Source organism: Lissotriton helveticus, chromosome 6, assembly GCF_964261635.1.
Source record: "Lissotriton helveticus chromosome 6, aLisHel1.1, whole genome shotgun sequence".
NCBI lineage: Eukaryota > Metazoa > Chordata > Amphibia > Caudata > Salamandridae > Lissotriton > Lissotriton helveticus.
Genome location: NC_136067.1, coordinates 1,110,850,269 through 1,110,870,186, shown reverse-complemented (window position 1 = coordinate 1,110,870,186; position 19,918 = coordinate 1,110,850,269). Strand labels below are relative to the sequence as shown.

General features: G+C 44.5%; 1 protein-coding gene across 1 annotated transcript in view; it reads left to right on the top strand.

Annotated features, from left to right (window-relative positions):
• The window catches only part of ANAPC1 (anaphase promoting complex subunit 1), an 815,950-nt gene that overhangs the window by 5,702 nt on the left and 790,330 nt on the right, over positions 1 to 19,918 (top strand). Inside the window, exon 2 of the mRNA XM_078648767.1 lies at positions 19,333 to 19,494. Coding sequence (XP_078504893.1) covers positions 19,333 to 19,494 — 162 coding nt within the window. The remainder of the gene's footprint in view (positions 1 to 19,332; positions 19,495 to 19,918) is intronic.

Below are 19,918 nucleotides of genomic sequence, written 5' to 3'. Positions count from 1 at the left end.
CTTCTGGGGTGCTACCTGTTTATTCTCCCTGATTTGATCCCGATTGGTGGATTGGCCTTGTCCTCCTACTGCCCATTGGTCCTTATTACCCTCGTGAGGCTCTTGTATCTCTGCTGGTCAGATATTAAGGATGTTGGAGTATTATGATAATATGGCAGGCTTTTATTATGATGACCCTGTGGGGTCTTTGGAGCAGGACCTGATGCACTCTCTTGATGCAAGGGTACATTATTCTCTGAACAAAGCCCTTGTGAGGGCTATTGAACCTCTAAAATGACACCTTTGTGGGTATGCAGTGGAGTAAGATTGCATTCCACCCCCTCCCCATGCAGATTGGGAGTAGCCAGTCGGCTCCTCAAGCCAAGTCCTTAGCAAAAACCCCTACGGGCCAAACACTGCAGATTTTGTGAAGTTAGCGGATTCACAGGCAAAGGATCACAATTCTAGTACTCCGCCTGTTCCCGCAATTCCCGATAGGAGGCAGAATGACACAAGCTCTGCTTAATCTCAGAGTTTAGACAAAGGAGACACACCAGGCCCCAGTAAGCGCAAACGCAATACACACCACATTAATGTGCAGGAACTTTGAACCTAGTGATATCATCCACCCGAGGTCTACTGTGTGGCTCCTGCCACAAGAAGTGGCGGATTATGTACAATCACACATCCAGCAAGGGTTCAACAAGATTGTCAGAGCGCGACTGTGATTCCAGTGCAACAGACATTCCAGACGAGGTCAGTGATACCCCAAAGGTAGACACTACCGTAGTAACTTATCTGAAAAAATACTGTAAGGATCATAAGAAGGGTATAGATCGGGCTTCGTGCGGTTGCCAAGATAAGCTACAGGGCATATTAAGTCCACTCCTAAAATCCTTGGGCTAGATTACCAAACTAAAGAGTCAGCGGCCCCCTATTGACCCAGACGTCTTGATCAGCTGGGCCCAAAGAACTGTTTGCCAGCTGGGAAATGCAAACTGCGCCATATCCAGTGAACAGCACTAGTCCATCCTCCTTAAACATGAACTGAAGCTCACCGAGCTCGTGTCATCTGAGTCAAGCCCCATAGCTCAAGGACTGCTGTTTGGAAACTCCTTTCTGAAGTTGTAGAAGTTTGTTGCAACTTACAGTAACTTGGATAAGGCACATGAGTTCCTTAAGAAGGTCTTCTGTCCACTTTCTGCAGCTACAGTTTGAGCATTCTGTTTGCTTGGATTTCGAGATATATATATTTTTTCTCTTTCACTTCCCAGATATTTGCCCCTGAAGAAGAGCTATCGCTCGAAATGCATCAGGGTCATATTCTCAATGTGTTGATCCGATTAACAGTTGTAACATGTTAAGATTAGTCGATCCATTTTATTGGACTGAATTAACATGGATTGAACTATGATGTTCCCAACTTTCATATGAAGTAATATGGAAATAGAAAGACATGAATAAATCTTGAATTTTTGGAAAGATTACACTAGTTTTTATTTACAGTTTGAACATTCTGTTTGCTTGGATTCGAAATGTATTTTTTTTCTCTTTCACTGCTCAGATATTTTCCCCTGAAGAAGAGCTATCGCTCGAAATGCATCGGGGATCATATTCTCAATGTTTTGACCTGCTAAACAGATGTAACGCATGTTAAGATTAGTCGATCCATTCTATTGGACTGAATTAACATGGATTGAACTATGTTTCACAACTTTCGTATGAAGTAATGTGGAAAAAGAAATAAATGAATAAATCTTGTTTTTTTTAAAAAAAAGATTACACTCGTTTTTATTGAACTCTGTGAAAAAGCGATTTGTATCGCTGCAGGAGTGCCCCAGATTTTAACCTTTCCCGGGAAATGGTTTTCTGTCTACACTTTTTGGCAGGGCCAGGAGCTTTCGGGGTGAGCGTTTGGCCGTGGCTACCACCAAGGCCAACAGCGAAGATTCTGTCAACAAGGTAGAGGTGGAGGCCAAGATTAATCTTGTAATACCACCTCCTGGCCTGAGCCAAAATTAATCATTTCTAGAAGGGGCGATACGGAGGGTCACGAGGCACTTGCCAGGAGTCTGGTTCCATAGGTGAGAATCATTCCACTTTCAGAGGTGGTGTTAGTGGGCAGGACCAGGTTATTCCTACACAACTGGCAGAGTGCAATACAAGACCCATGGGTTCTTGAGGCTTTGCAGTGTTACAAGTTAGAGTTTTACAGCTCTCCGATGCAGACCTTTCCCCCTCTACAATGTATTTTTCACAACAAAAGCAGGATTTAATCTCTTCAGTCATTCCCCACCCAGTCAGGTTTCTGAGTTGCATCATCTTATTAGAAAAGAAGGGTGACCGCTTTGCTTGGTGCTGAATCTGAGGGATTTCAATGGTTTGATCATTTACCATCATTTCAATATAGAAGGAATCCATCTCTTAAGGGATATCCTTCAGGAGGGGGATTGGATGGTCTGGTTGAATTTAAAAGACACCTACCTAACAGTCCCTAGTTTTCTGCCTCATTGGTGCTTTCTTTTGCTCCTCTGGCATGGCTGCTGTTACGAGTTCTCCCTTTTGGCCCCTCCACCGCCCCTTGGAGCTTTACAAAGATCCTGAGACCTGTGGTATTTTCTCTGAGAGCCAGAGGTGTTCATCTGATCATCTATCTAGACAACATCGTTATCATGACCCCATGTCCTCAGATGGCGCTAACCCACTTTGAGTGGACGATTCTCCTTCAAGAGCGGGGCTTCATCACAAACGCTCAAAGGTCAATCCTGCCTTCCTCCCAATGGTTGGAGTTCATGTGTTTTCAGGTGGATTCCCTTCGATTGCAACTAGTCCTTTCAATCCAGAAAGTCTTAAACATCAAGAAAGAATTGAGGTCAACGATGAGCAAGCAGACACTATTCTTGAGGTTGATAACTTGCATTTTCGGCCTGTTAACCTCATCTATCCAGGCCATATTTCACAGTCCCCTCCACTATTGCGTCCTTCAGAGACTCAAAATTCAGCATCTCCGAAAGGGTCCCAGCTACTAGGAACCGATTTTTCTTTTTGAGGAGGTGAAGACAGAAATATCTTGGTGGTTGAACCACACTAAAGCTGGGAATGGCGGGGAAATTTTTAACACAACTCCAGGCATAAATATAAAGTCTGATGCCAGCTGGTGGGGTTGAGGAGCTCATTGCGGTCAGATCTCCATGGTGTGTCGTTGGTCCACAGCAGAGCTGGATCTCCCCATCAATTGCTTGGAACTCTTAGTGGGTTTGTTTGTGATTCAGAGTTTCTCTCCGGAGAAGTCCAACTTTTGCATACTTCTTCATATGGACAATATCTCAGCAGTACGATATGTGAACAAGTTGGATGGGATGAAATCTCGCCTTCTTGCAGAGATAGCCATGGATTTTGGGCACTTTTGTCTCCAAAATAGAATATCAGTGGTAGCGCAGTACTTCCAAGACTAGAGCAGTACTATTGCAGACAGGCAGTCTCGTCATCTTCTGGACTTGAGTGAATAGAGACTTCACCCAAACGTATTCCATTCGCTCCCGTTTCTTCGGGGACCATGCTTAGTAGCCCTTTTTGCATCTCGCCTCAACCGGCAGCTCCTAACATTTTTCAGTTAGCATCTGGATCCGAAAGCCTATGCCGCTGATGCGTTTAATCAGGATTGGTTTCCCTTCCTGGGTTACGCCTTTTCCCCCATTCATGATGACTCCCAGGGATTTGGAACAGAGCTGAATTAGTGACCCCGCTCTGGAGAGCGCAAGCTCAGCCCACCATGAGAAAGCAGAAAAGGCTTTACCTGTGTTCATTTTCTCTGTTGACAGTGAAGCTCACCAGCTACTTCATTGGCACTGGAAGGTCCTTTTCCTACTTTTTACCAGTTAGTAGAAAAACAGATTGATTCTGATTCCTTCCTGTTAGAACCTACTTCTGGATCCAGTGGGCCGTCCACATCCACTGATCCTGTAGGACCACCTTTCTCTAGTGGGTTGCAGAGTTTCCGCAAAAGATGGAGTCTTCTGGGACTTCTGCAAGAGGCTACTTGTTTCAGCGGTTAAGCTTGGTCGCCTGGCACACATGAATGAAATGCATCCACATGGAGGCGCTGGTGTAGTTGGTGCCGTGAACTGGGTGTTGATCCCATTGGAGCAGGTTGTAGTATTGTCATACATTTTTTGTCCTCCCTGGCGGCGAAAAATTTTAGGTCCGCTATTTCGGCAGATCATTTCCTGATTTTATGGTAAACCAGTTGGCGAAAACCCAGTAGTGTGTACATTTTTAAGAGGTATTCGTATGGGAAAGCCCCCGCAACCTAAAGCGCTGTCTTAAGGAACATTAACATAGTCCTGATGTTTTTAGATTCTTGGCCAGACAATAAATATCTATAACAGAAACAATTGTCAGCCAAATTGACCATGCTCTTGTGCCTGATTTCTTGTAAGTGGGTGTCTGACGTATGCACTTTAGATCTGGCGGGGAGAGTACTTCTCCTGAGGGTGTTACATTTTCTATTTCTCGACAGACCAAATGTAATTCCAGCTCAGTATCTTAGCCAGCCTTTCCAGATAATTCTATGCTTTGTGTAGTGCAATATCTGAAAGCTTATGACGTGAGTCCCCCTGAATATTGAACAGATATGAGAGATCAATTGTTGATTGCTTTGCAGAAGCCTTTTAGTTTGGTAGCATCTGCCACTCTTGCCAGATGGATGAGATGGATCCGACACATCTCCCACCGCATCCTAATCACAAGACTCCACAAAGCCGGCATCTGAAACAAGACACTGGACCGGATCCACTACTTCCTCACTGGCCGGACTTTAGAGAGTTAGACTACTGCTGTTCCTCTAAAAACCTACAGAGATCCGCTGTGGAGTGCTCCACAGTTCCTCCCTGGGCCCCTCCCTTTTCAACGTCTACATGGCCTCCCTCGCAGCCAACATCAGAAGCCACAGACTCAACATTGTCTCCTACGCCAACAACACACATCTCATCCTTTCCCTCACCAACGAACCCACAACCACCAGAACCAGCTTCCATAGTTTAATGAAGGCAGTTGCTACATGGATGAAAGACAGCTGCCTCAAGCGTAACTCAGACAAGACCGAAGTACTCCTCCTGGGATCCACCCCCTTCAGCCTGGAAAAACTCTTGGTGGCCAGCCGCGCTGGACCCCCTTCCACTCCGATGGACCAAGCATGCATCGCTCACAATGAACCACTAAAACCATGCAGTTACCTTAGCCTGCTTCCACACGCTTCGCCTGCTTTGAAAGACATGCAGATGGATCCCCACAGAATCCAGAAAGACGGTCACCCACGCACTCATTACCAGCAGACTTAACTACAGCACCGCACTCTACGCAGGCATCACCCAGAAACTGCTCAAGAAACTACAGAACGTTCAAAATGCCGCAGCCAGACTCATCCTAGACATCCTCCTGACGCACCCTCATCATGCAACACCTTTGACAACTCCACTGGCTTTCAGTCAACAAGAGAGTAACCTTCAAGCTCCTCACACAAGCCTACAAAGCTCTCCACGACGAAGGACCAGCATACCTGAACCATGTTCGCATTCCTTGCCCCGGCCAGACAATTCCGTTCCACCCATATCACCATAGCCTCCGTCCCCAGTATCGACAAGACAAGAACCGGAGGTAGTTAATTCTCCTACCTTGCCACCAAGACCTGTAACACCCTTCCCCTCAGGCAATACGCGTCTCTGACCCAATTTAAGAAAGACCTCAACACCTGGCTCTTCGAATGATCCTCCACCCAGAGGGACCATCAGCCCTGCACCTTGAGACCCTCATGGGTGAGTAGCAGTGCTTTATAAACACCTGATTGATGAGTGAGGCCAGTATTGATACCTCTGTTTTAGGCTCCCACTCTGCTAGAGGGGCGATGGCTTTCAAATCATTTGCATTGGGTTCTCGTTTTGATGAGTTTATAAAAGCAACAGATTGGTCGGCAGGATCTACATTTAAATCATTTTATTATGACCCTATTGTTGATGTTGCTTCCGTGGTGGTGGCTTAGTTTTAAACAAGCTTAATTGGAGCCTCCGTTCCTGACAGATTTTCTATCATTTGCAACAAGAATTTCAATTTTACTGAGGATGCGGAGGAGAATATTATAATTTATTCATTTCTTTGCTCACAGTTTCATAAATATGTATTTTTTATCGTTTTCTGTCTATTTTCTTTCCCTCCAGATGATGTTGTGTATTTGTTCTGATATGCCCCTTTAAATCAGTGTTTACGGCCTCAGTGTTTTACTTCCTTGCAAGGAAATGTGAACAAATGTGTTGCAAATAAAAGTAGTCCATTCATGTACGTTCTTCAGGTATTTATATTCAGGTAGGATGTTACATAACAGAGCCACCAGGTGCAGCCTCACTGCTGCTCAGGCCATCCACCAACTGACTCTCACACACATGAACATTCCTTTCCCCAACATTCTCTCACAGTCACCCAGGCTGAGTAGCAGTATAACGCATCTCCTTCCTTTATAAGGGAATACAGAAACGCTCAGAACGGTATCAGAACAAATGCAAGGAATAAATAACATAACATAGTTCTGAAAAGTAGCATGAAAATTAAAGGTGGCAAAGTCAAGCAGAAAGAATGAAGTAGTTGGAAAGAGACACGGGAAGATAAGTACAAAACACTAATGCGCCATCTCCCTTCTTATCACAACACAACCCACACTCCCATACCAAAACTACCAATAAACCAAAGTACCCATTGTCATGCAATCTGGTCAGGCAAACACAAGAAAAGTACAAGGGTGCCAACAACAAAAGTGTGAAGGAGAACCATCCAATAAGGAAAAATAAACCGTATGCATGCGTGGAGGATATCCACACAGAAGATAGCATAACATCACAATAATTGCAAAACTTCCCCCAACAACACAAGTTGGGGTGAGATGTGTGGGGAATGTACCACACAGAACATACGCACTTCCCCCAACGACAAGTTGGGGTGAGAAGTGTAGAAGGGACTCCACACGGAACAAAACACTCCAAACGCTAACCATGACGTGTGAAAGAAAACACTCCCAATGCAAACCTTGATGTGCGAGGAAAGAAAAATGCAATGCAGACGAAAAATAAGAAGCAACCTGGAAATATGGTAAGTAAATGTATATAAGGAAAGAACATATGCACTTCCCCCAACAGCAAGTTTAGGTGGAATGTATGGGAAACACCCCACACAGAACATAAGCAAGCGCAGAACGTTACACCCAACAACTTCAGCACTTCCCCCAACAACAAGTTGGGGTAGAATGTATGGGAAATACCCCACACAGAACATAAGCACTACCAATGCAAACCTTGACGTGCAAGAGAAAAAAAAAACACAATCCCAATGCAAACCTTGACGTGAGAGGGAAAAAACAAAACGTGATGCACACTAACATTACAGCAATAAATTTAAGGCACTCTCCCAACGCAAACCTTGACGTGCGAGGGACAAGGGGCGTAACGCACACAATCACATAGTAATATGGACCACAAGTAAATACATGCACACAACAAGTATAAGGATAAAAAACTGAATAAGTCATAAGATGTTGACTATCATTTTGAGAGACCGCAAGCAACCGCAATGAAATAAAAGAACACAGCCCATGCCAATATAAAAAAAACGAAGACCAGTGGTTCCAGAGACGTGAAGAAAGAATAAGCAGTAACACTCTGTGAAAGATGCCAAAAGAAGATGGTAAAACAAACAGCAAAGCATTGAACATCTGAACTAAAAAACTAAAGAAACTGGTACTTCACTCTACACACTCTCGCACAGTCACCCAGGGTGAGCAGCAGTATAACAAAATGATTCATCTTTCAACGGTGTTCTGAAATTATGGGAATGTGCTTCCCTATTTCCGGAGTTAGTCTTGGAATGGTCGATTTTCCTGATGTTGCCGATGGAGGACTTTAGGTTCCGTGAAGCCAAGATTTTCAAGCTAGGCTCCTATTGCCACTGCTTGCATTATTTTTCAGTTGGTTAATGACCCTGTCATTGCAGGGTCTCGGACTGTTTAACTGTTCTCCTTGGACTGGAGCAAAGAAAGAAGAAGCTGTATTGCTGTAAGAAGGTTATATAGGGCTGGGGCTCTGTGCTTGGTCATGTGACTATGAGATGCTCATAGGAAATGTAGTGTTCTAAACAAGTTTTATGTGATTTGCTGCTGAAAAATAAAGAGTAAAAAAAGTGAGGCATATTCCTCGCCTCCATGTACTCAATAAAATTGAAAATGATTGTTGTGAATGACAGAAAACGTTTTTTTTCAGGCTAATCCAAGATGGTAGAAAGCGGGTGATGTCATAATTCAAATGTTGTGAATGCTGGGAGCTGCATGGGTAACTGGGAACATCAGTGTATGATCTGCACGGGCACGGGACCGCCAGAAGCGTGTGGTGCACATGAGTCGGGACACAGCTCGTGAGGCCACCCGAAGCCATTGTGGAACACACTCAGCCTACCAAGGGCAAGCAGTAAAGGCGGTACCTGTGTTAATTTTCTCTGCCATTGAAGCTCACCAGATACTTCCTTGGCACTGGAAGGGCATTATCCACCTTTCAACCAGTTAGAAAGACAGATTGACATTCATATAAAAGCGCTGATCGTGCTGGTGAGTTCCTTGAAGGAAGACACCACACAAAAACTCTAATTGCCAATTTGTGTTGTCCGAGTGATAAATATGCCACAATATCTTATGGAAAAGCACCTTTATTCTGCGGATAAGCAACCCACAGAAGGAACACAACCAGCAAGTCCAAGAGCAGTTTAGCAACTGATTATTGAGAATGCATGCTTGCTCCTGAGCTCCCAACCACATTCCATGTGTGTGAGTATTCACATGTGGGTACTTAAATAATCAACAGAGAAACGCATGTACATACTACTTGCACACCGACTTATTACTGGTATTTTGGAGCTGAATGTACATCATTATTACACTGTTACTATTGATTATCAGCTTTATACTTCACTAGTTCCTCTATGCCAGTCATGGGTCAGCTAAAACGATTCTCAAAGTGGTCCATGGCCAGAGTTTTGAGCACTCCGATAGTACAAAGGAATGAATTGTGGCATTTGTCTGATTGCTATGCAGAATGGAGTTGTCGGTGTCAAGCAATGGATTTCTGTGCACTGTGCTGGTTTTGCGGAAAAGTTCCTGACTGCGGTTGGTGCACATCAATCAGCATGCTGATCTCATGGGCTTAGAGCACCGCGAGCAAGCTGCACTGCATCAGCAGATCACCCCAACAGCATTTGGAGATCTTTCTTTCCCTGTTGATGAGTGACTATGAGCACTTGTGCTGTCTAAAGTATTGTCTTGGGCTGGGCTGGACAGTGACAAAGGTCTCCATGCTTCCTTGAGTAATCCTCAATGCATGTGTAGCTGCGTCCTGGTTCTAATGGTAGTAAGAACTCCTGTCAGGCACGTGGCAGTTTATCTCTTTTATTGTTGCAGTCCTTAGTAATAGAAGCTTATTTGCAGTTATTTGAGCCTTGAGGTTACTGATGTGGTGTGAAGACAGCCCAACCTGTTTGTCTTTAGACATTATGACCTCTTACCAAATCGAGGGATAGTTGTTTCTCCAGCTTTTGTGTCGGGTAAAATCAATCTCCCACTAGTTAGATGAAGCTGCGTTACTTTTGACTTGGATGCAGCTGATTTGGACATGTTTATTTCTATTGATCATGTTTTATTTCCATATAAATAAGAAGGACATGTCCACATCTATTGCTGCATGACAACATACTGCACTAAATATGATTCTGAAAAGCAAGAAGCATCCTTTGAGCCCCTGTGAGCATTCTCACTGCTGTATAAATCACCTTTTATTTCTACATTTGTCCTGCATACAAAATTTAAGGTCTCTGTGACTTCATGCATATTAATATGAAGCCTAGATTTCACGTCTTAATCGAAGTGTATGCTAAATATGAAGATCAGATATTTAATCCAGTGGATGTTCTGTTTCTTAGTTTAGGCAGTCTTCGCTAAACTGTTCATGTGACTTTTTTCTGTTCTTGAATGAACATTTTTATTGAGTTTTGAGTATGGCACAGTGATAAAAGGCTGCCATGTGGGCATAACCCATGCACTTCCCTGTTCAGTATACCATAACTTGAGTAAAGCAATGCAAAATAATGTACTTCCCTCCCTGTCCTCTTGCCATCACTCAGGACTGTGCAGGATTAATCAGGGTAAATAGGTCATAACCCCTCATCAAGCAAGCTGGAATGTATCTTTATAGGCCAGGCCACTCTTCCTTTTCAAATAAGCCATTCGTGGTTTAGTTGCTTAGTGTTAAAAAGGTAGTAGAACAATGAGATTAAGACCTTCTTTCCAGTGCAAGTCTTACATTTTTTTCTCATGGTGTTAGTTCTCATACAGTTGTCATTCTGGTTGCTTGATTCATGACCCAGTACCAGATGTGAAAGTAGAAAAGTCTGCCACCCCCAAGCTGAACCTCATTTTTGCTCAGTAGAAAGCTCTTGATAACACTCCTCTTGTACAAGTCACCACCAGCTATATACCTTTCGTATGGCCATTTTAAAAATGCCTTGGCTGCATTCCAGGGGAGAATTGAGGGTTAATCTCTCGTAGTGCAAGAAGGTAATGGTATGTTGTGGTATGATAGTGTGCCACCAGATAGGCCTAGGTTTCAAGACCCCTTCTAACTTCATTGGCTAAGGCAAAAGCCACGTGGCCGGTCTATCTTGGGTAGTCCTAAGTGCCAAAGCACTCTATGTGCAATTGGTTGGTCAAAGTGCACCCATGGTTTGTCGGATTCATGACCTATCCACTCTGTTACTAACCTCAGGTGCACTGTATAATTGTATCTTATTATGTATGCTCCCCAAAACCCCATCTGAATCTGAACTGTCGGTACTCTTAGCCAAATAAAGCTTCTTTCCGTCTCAAACACAAGTGATAATTTATGATTTCAAGGAATCTGGGTGGGATGATCTGAAATAAATATTAGTGGCATGATAGAGTATTAATTTTAGCCATATTATTCTGGGCCAACCATGACAAATATTGATGTCTCAATCTCCCTGAGTCTGCACCTCTAGTCCTCAGTGAATTAGGATTCAGGAGAGAAAAGTTTGAGTTCAATCTGTGAATTCCCAGATACTTAACTTATTTGTTAGCTCTCTGAAAGAATGCATTCTTCAATAACTGTGTTATTTCATCTGATCAACAGGTTAAGTTAAGGATCTCTGATTTACTATAGTTGAACTCAAAACTTGAAGTTGCATGACATTTCCAGCGAAACCACAAGGGCAGCAATGGAGATCTTTGGTTCTCCTAAGGTAAAGAGAATATCACTACATCACTGGCAAAAAGGCTGGTTTTAAAAATGTCCCTCCATAGGGAAACCCACCATGTCTCCGTGTTGAATCTCCACAAAATGTTCAGTCCCCCAAACCAAATAGGAGTTGCGGGAGTGGGACATCAGCAGAGTCCCTCTTTATAAAGAAAAAGGGCTAGAGCTGCAGCCATGAAGTAATATCTTCAAAATACAGGCAACATATTTGGCTCTGAAGCCCATTTAAATGATCACTTCTGTAAGAAAGGACCAGCTCATATTGTCATCTGCTTCTCTGCCTGGGACCAAACTGGACTGATTAATATCTATTTAGGAAGGAAGGAACGTATCCATACTATTAGCCAATACTGCCTACAAAACGTTGGCATCAGTTTCATTCAGATGTAAAGGGTGATGTGATGCATGCTCCTTGGGTCTTTTCCTGAGTTTGGAAATACACAAAGTCAGCCCCAGCCATATATTGAGGTATGCACTACCCCACAGAAAAAGTTAATTGCCTTAGTCCGTACAGAAGTTAAGAACATCCCTGAATATCCTATAAAACTCAGAGTACTAGTGTTGGCCAGGAATAGTGTTTGGACGCATCCCCTCAATTTCTGCAAGGGCTTTAACCACAATCTGGCAGTTAAGTCCCTCATGATGTGTAGAAGCCAGCATAGGGAAGAGTACTGAGTCCAAGTTGGCTTGTATCGTTCTAGTGTGTTAGGTCCTTTAGCCAATAATCTGGCATAGAAGATCGTGACTAGGGTAAGCTTCCCCACCTTATCAGAAACTGTTATCCCGTTATTGTTATTAGCTCTGCTGATTCTGTGTGTTGACCTGAAGGTGAAGTCTTGGATCTGTGTCTAAGAGTGAAGAATAATATTATACACTGTCAACTTCTCACAGGGACGTCATATTTCAGAAATCATTATGTCCTTTAAAAATTCTCTTGTTCCAATTGGTGCCTTGTAATCAGGTGACAAATGATGGCAGTATTTTCATTGGATCAGAACTATGATAATAGCTTTTCTAATTATGCCAGGTCTAATATTGAGTCTCGTCCTGGATTCCATTGAGGCTCTAATCATACAATTTTCTGATTATGATATACTTTAAACACACACCAGGGCATGATTACTATCCAATATTTGATTATTGAATATTCACAGGCTCTGCTTCTGAAGAGGCAGTGTTATTAATGATTTTGTTTCGGTTAGCGTTCTGATCAATCTAGGAATCTGAATATGCCAGCACTTTTCATTATATTGAAGAAGCAGTGTTAGGGTATATCATTTCTCTTTCTTACTTTAGTTTTTGAAAAAGCATCTTGTGAATTACTCTGGGAAATTTATTTTGACACATACACTATTTCACAAAATGTTACTGTAAAAAGCTAAGATCCTGTCTTTGGCACCGTGCTCAGTTTGCCAGCTGAGGTTGAAAGGCGATCGCCCCAGACTGACATTTTCCTCTTTACCACATTGTGTAAATCTTGTGCGGATTATTTCATCTCACCGGTGCAACAGCTACTTGATTGTCTTAAATATGAGTACATCCCAAGTGCTACATCAAGGACTTGCCATTTATATTTTACAATTAGATAAACTCTGCAAGTCTTATCAGAGTCGGAAATGTATGGGCTATCTGCAAATGAAATGTCTTCTTTCACATGCAAATGTAGTTTTTTTCATTCATGAAAGCATTTACTTGCATGAATGTTTTTACAGGGACAAGAAGTAGGTGATAAGTGTTCCTTCCAGTGCTTGAATACTCGGAGTTTGTGCGCACCCACAAAAACAACAGGTTTAAGCATATTTACCAACTCCCCCACCACCATGGAAAATGTGGAGAATTGCATGCAGACGATGTCAGAAGGAAAACTTTGAATTGGTGGGAGGGAATCTCGTTGAGGGTGCTGGGGAATTTATTCCCCTACCCCTGGGGATAAAGGAAGAAAAGCTTTTAACATGTGAGTTTTAATTTACGTATGTGTAAGAGCAAATATACACATGTATAGATCCACTTCTGTAAATTCTTGTGAATTTGTAAATCTGTACCAATGCTAGGACATAGACCTACTGGTGGACGTTTGTGACTTTCATTAAGCGTAGGGCCCTTGTTGATCTGATGCTGTCAATCAGGTTTTACACAGATTTGCCATTATGTTACTTTATATTGGCATCCCTCAAACAGGTTTCATTAGGTGATGCTTTAGAGAAATTATATTCACCAAGGTGTTGCTTTCCCTACCTGCTCAGTCCCCAGTCAAAGTTCACATTAGTGTGGTAAAAAAAATTCCTTCCTTTCGGCAATCTTTCCAGTTCCTCTAGCTGCTCTGTGCTATGAAAAAGTAATCAGCAAGGGAGTTTGACCTACGCACATGGGTCTTGTACACTGTTGTGCCTTGTTCACCACATGACCACTACATTCCCTGTCCAGACCCACACTCCCTAGATGCTCTCATGCAGCCCATGTCATGCCGGAGACTCCCTGGAACTATTTAAAGTAGTGCTCGAGAATTGGTTGTAATCACCCCCATGATTGTCACCCAGAGCGATCTCAAGTAATTTGTCTGTTAACGATGGCAAACATGGTTTTTTATTACTACTGCGCTATCGAAATTAACAGTTTTAATATGTCTTCCATTTATTTCCATTACCACCACTGTGAACTTCCCATTGGAGTTACATTTTTCTTGGAAGACCGCACGGGGAACTGAACTGCAAAAGAATGTTGTAACTCCTACCGTCTTATTGGTGGCCCATGTGAGGTATTGCACCTGTTAATAATTATCAATCAATCAGGGTTTGTGGAGCACAGCTACTCACCCGAATGGGTCTCAAGGTCCTGGGGGGGGGGGGTAGCTTCTGGATGTTCACCATAATTCTTCGAAGAGCCAGGTCTTGAGGTCCTTCAAGAACTTGGAGAGTGTTGGTGTCTGTCGGAGGTGAAGAGGAAGGGTGTGCTATGCCTTGGCCGCGAGGAGGGAGAAGGAGTGTCCTCCTGTTCTGGTCTTCTTAATGCGTGGTACCGTCGCAAGATAGAGCTGGGCTGAGAGGAGGGATCTGTGGGGTGCATGGAATGAGAGGCTGTGGTTCATGTAGGTGGGTCCATTGTTATGGAGGGCCTTGTGGGCCTGAGTGAGAAGCTTGAAGGTAATTCTCTTTTCGACGGGGAGCCAGTGTAGTGGCTGATGTGGCAGTGGCGCGGTAGTTTGAGGACTAGTTTAGCTGTGGCGTTCTGGAGTTTGCGAGTGAGGTTCTTGTTGATCTGGGCATAGAGTGCATTGCCATGTCTGCTGCTAATTAGGGCATGGCTGACTGTTTTCTTGTGTTCAGTGGGAATCCAGTTGAATGTCTTGCGGAGTAGGCAGAGGGTGTGGTAGCAGGAAGAGGTGACAGCGTTGATTTGGTGGTCCATTTTGAGTTCGTAGTCCAGTATGATTCCGAGGTTACGTGCGTGGTCCGTGGGTGAGGGGGGTCCCCGAGGGCGTAGGAGCCACCAGGTGTCGTTCCAGGTGTCTGGGTGTGGGCCCATGATGAGTACTTCAGTTTTGTCCGTGTTGAGTTGTAGGCAGCTCTTCTTCATCCACCTGGCGACTGCTTCCATTCCTTCTTGAAAGTTTAGTTTAGAGATGGGTTCGTTGGAAAGGGTGATGATGAGTTGGGTGTTGTCTGCGTAGGATACAAGGTTGAGTCCATGGGATCTGACAATGGGGAAGAGCGGGGCCATGTAAACGTTGAACACGGTGGGGCTGATGGAGTATCCTTGGGAAACTCCGCAGGTGGTCAGTGTGGGATCTGAGAGGAGCGGTGGGAGTCTGACCCGCTGCGTTCTGCCAGAGAGAAATGCGCGGATCCAATCGAAGGCCTTGTTCTGGATACCTGCGTTGTGGAGTCTGCAGGCTAGGGTGCGGTGAGACTGTGTTGAAGGAGACGGAGAGGTCCATGAGGATGAGGGCCACAGTCTCTCCTCTATCAAGGAGGAAGCAGATGTCATCTGTCGCGGCAAGAAGGGGGGTTTCGGTGCTGTGATTATTCCAGAAGCCTGATTGGGAGGGGTTGAGGATTTTGTTTATTTCTAGGAAGGAGGCGAGTTGACTGACGGCTTTTTCCATGACTTTCATCGGATACGGGAGTAAGGAGATCGGTCTAAAGTTCTTGAGGTTGGTGGAGTCTGCCGAGGGTTTTTTCAGGAGATGGTTGATCTTGGCATGTTTCCAGTCGTCGGGGAAGGAGACGTTCTCGAAGGAGCAGTTGATGATTAGTTGAAGCTCGGGGCGATGAAGTCTGCTGCTCTGTGGTAGATGTGGTGGGGCAGGGGTTCGTGGGGGCCCTAGAGTGAGTTGTCTTCATAGTCTTTAGGGTGTCTTCGATGCTGAGGGCAGTCCAGCTGTCCAGTGGCTGCGTGGTGTGGGGGATGGTGGGCGTGGGGGATGGTGGGTGTGGGTTCTTCGTGAAGGTTGTTGTCATCGAAGTTGTCATAGATGATTTTGATTTTGTGAAGGAAGAAGGAGCGGAGTCTGTTGCAGAGGTCTTGGGACAGTCGGACGTTGGATGCCTCACTGTTGGGTTGGGCAAACTCTTTGATGCTGAAGAGTTCCTTGCTGTTGTGTGCGTGGGTGGAGATTCTGTCCTGGAGAGCTTTCTTCCTTGAGTATCTGATGAGTTTGTGGTGGGTGGTGATGGTTGCTCTGAAGTTGTCGAGGTCTGCTGGGGTTTTGGAGTTCCTCCATAGGTTTTAGCGGCACCTGCAGGTTTGTTTAGATTCTCTGGGTTCGGTGGAGAACCAGCCTGCTTTCTTGGTGTGTGGGTTGGACGTTTTCCGGAGGGGGCGATGGTGTTGGGGCAGTCGGCGATCCAGTTGTGTAAGGTACAGGTGGAGGTAATAGGGTCGTCGTCTGTGGCGATGGGAGGGGAGTTGCTAAGGGAGGCGGCAAGCTGGTCATTGGAGATCTTGTTCAATTCCTGCGCTGGAGCTGGTGTCGGCTTCTGCGGTGGATGTTTATTTTGAAAGTGAAGTGTACACAGCGGTGGTCCGTCCATTGGAGTTCGGAGGTGTGGCTGAAGGCGATAGAGTTTCCTGTTGTGAAGATGGAGTCGAGGGTTTGTTGATTCTGGTACGATCTATTTGAGTCCGATGTTTTGGAGGGAGGTGGAGTTGGGGGTCTTGGCGGTTGTCGAGGTGGAAGTTGAGGTCTCTCAGCAGGGTGTAGTTGGTGAAGGTAAGGGCTTGCAGGGTGATGATGTCGGTGATGGAGTTGGAGAAAGGTGCACGGGGTACTTGGGGTCATTCGATGAGGGTGCCTCGGAGGGTGGCAGATGGGTTGGTCTGTATCTCAAAGTGGAGGTATTCCATCAGGTCTGTGGGTTTGTCGGTGTAGGTGCTCAGACTGAGGTCGGCCTTGTGAGCGATGGCAATGCCTCCCCCGGGGCGGTCCTTCCGGGTGAACATGTAGCCTTCGTGGATGGCGATTGCGATGTCGGGGTCCGAGATGGCGTTCGTCCAGGTTTCGGTAAGGAAGGCGACATCAGGGGTGGTGCTGTTGAGGAGGTCCCAGATTTCTGCAGCGCGTCTGTGGAGGGAGCGGACATTGAGGAGGATGCATTGCATGATTTGGGGTGTGGTGGAGTTGGTGCTGGAGGGAGAAGGTGGGTACTGGGTCTCGGCAAAGGTGAAGGAGTGGTTGTCGAGAGGTGAAGATCGCTTGCAGTTGTTGTTCTTTCCGACATTGAGTGTGTAGAGAGTGAAGGAGGTGTAGTGTTGGTGGGTCAGAGGGCCAGGGCTCCTGGTGCTGGTTGGAGGTGGTCGTGGACGGGCGCGGACGGGCTTGCCTTTGGCGCGGTGCGGCCGCACATCAGCTGCCATTAAGTAGGGGCCTGGGAAGGGAGGGACAGCTGGGAGGCAGAAGCGGGAGGGGCTGCCGGGGCAGAAGCAGTGGGAAAACTCCAGAAGGGGCTGGGAGCGGGGAGGGAAAGGAAAGCGAAAATGGGCGGAAGAAATAAATGAGAGATAAAGAAGTTAAGAAAGAATTAAGTTAGAAATGAGGCAATGAGTAGGGAATAAAAAAGGAAAAATGACAGGCAAGAGTAACCGGCAGGAACAGGAGCAGTCCGAGGGTGCGGGACAGGGCCTCGAAGCACGGTCTGCGTAAAGGCACTGCCTGGGTGCACTGTGGTGGAGCTGTGCGCTGGGAGAGCAGAAACCTAGGGGTTCTTGTCTAGGTATCCCCTCCCTTTTGAATTTTATATGTAATTTTTTTCCAGTGTAGGTTTCAAGTGTAAATGTATGTGTATTAATGTTGTTATAACATGATAATTCTTGAATATATATTCATGCTTTTTCGCTATGGTTTTGAATTGCAATCCCAGTGATGTTTTTTAAATAAGTAACGTCTCTACTTTTCACATTGTTTTTAAACAATAAGCAGCTCTCTCCGAGTGTAAGTAAGTGAAAGGTTGGAATGGCTTACTATTAAACTTTCAACAATGTTTGTCCAGTATATATATATATACACTGGAAAAGAGTGTTGTGGGATGGAGAGAAAGTTCCTACTAAAGACTCAAGACTGAGGCTATGCAGGTCGGTAATCCTCTGCCTTGCTGAAGGCTATGAGGAAGGCATATGCAACCATATTACTGGTTATCTGTCAGCTTGCTGTTGCACCAGAGGACAGCCGTGGCTATTTCTTTGCTGAACACTGGTCCTATTATCCATAAAAGAATGCTGGTGAGAGCCGTCTATGAAACTCAAAGTGTGTCTCTTTTGCTTAGTTAGCCGAGAGAAAAGTGGGGATGGGGATATTGATGTAAATTATACCCTCCTAAAGGTACAGTATTTTTTACTGCTCTCACTCCTAGTAAATGTCATTGCCACTATCTTGTTCATTTTTATAATAGTTAATATACATATTGAGTGCAATTTAATAAGATTTAGATTTTAAAACATCTTGCCAACATATTCCTGGTTTCCCGGTGTTCTTGAGTGCTCATTCATAATGAGTGTTTGGGTTCCACTAAAATCTGACACTTCACAGGACTGATCATTACCTAGAAAACAGTTCACTGATGTAATGCTCAGTGGGTTGCAATCCACCAGGTTTTATGTCTCAGGTTGCCCTGTTGACTAAGTATTCAGCGCCAGAAAGTCTACAAAACCAATTTCCGGCTTTAAAGAAATTCAGAATGAGTATTGTATCAGTAAAAGCTTGTCTAAAAGGATCCCTCCCTCAAAAATATCTCATGTAAAAATATTACATCACAGGCCAAAGATTGAAAATCTGCCCATTTAAAAAATGGGACCCTGCAAATGCCTTAGGGGGCACTAAATGCCAATTTGTGCAATATTTAAAGTTCTGTTGTAGTACTGGACTATATTTAGTGCTACATTTATATTTAGTGTTACATAAGTTTTAGAGTAAACAAGATCAAGGAGGATTGCACAGAGAAAAGCATAACTACAGAAAAGGGAGGTTGTGGTAACGCTCCTCATTTTTTGTGGTCAGTCATCATGAGTACTTTGTCCATTTCTCAAGATCATAACTTCAGAAGCGTAGACAAAGTTGTAGAATACTCAGCGATTGGTAGTAAAATGGTGCATGTGCAGCCGGGATATCCTATGAGAGGTCCCGGATTTTTATTGTGTACTATGGAGGCAAATGGGGTACAATAAAATAAAGGAAACAAACCACGGTAAGCAGCGTGTGTGTTTTGCTAAAAGAGCAATCCTACAATTGAAAGACCTGTTATGAAACTGAAGGAAGGGAAGGCTCTGGAGTAACATTAAAAAATATTTGTTCACACCAGAAGCAGTGGGAGCATTCAAGTGAAGTGCTGGGGACAAACAGTAAAAGATGTAAAGACTCTGGATAGACACTGGGAAATAACACATGAGACCATGTGGGTTATGTGACCAACTGGGGCCTAACTATCCTTATCTTGGGCCAGTTTCTTTGCTTTTAGGCACTTAACTCAAACTCGTTTCTTAAAAGTAATGTTTGCTTGCTATTTTTGTACAGGAGAGCTGGATATTGAGGAAAGGTGTTGGCGCCCCTGGAGAAAAAGTGGAATATGATGAAGAGCTCTACATCACAGGGAATATGGTTATTTGGAGCAAAGGAAGTAGAAGCGATGCGGCTGCAGTTCATAAAGCTTTCACAGTGGATAGCCCGGTTTTACAGGTACTTGCTGTTTGTGTGATGTTTTTTCTGAAACTAAGTGACAAATTGCGGTTTACTACGACAGTCATTTTGAGAGGGAAAAAGAGGATTTGCTGAGTTCTCGAGCTTTTCTCTATTTCAAAATGAACCCCTTGCAATGATACTGAGTCAAGCTAGAATAGACTATCATCTATATGCAGAGGACACCCAACTCTACATGAAAAGTTCGTCAGTCAAAGACATCCAGCACCTAAATAAAACTCTCCTCGCAGTTCAAGCCTGGTTGACCAGCAACCACCTCAAACTTGACCCCAGCAAAACTGAACTCCTTCTCATCCATCCCAAAGAAAAATCCTTTGAATAGAACGCTGGCTCGACAACCTCATGTCTTTAAACTTCAAACTGTCCATCTCCAACTCTGTTAAATCCCTGGGGATTACATTCG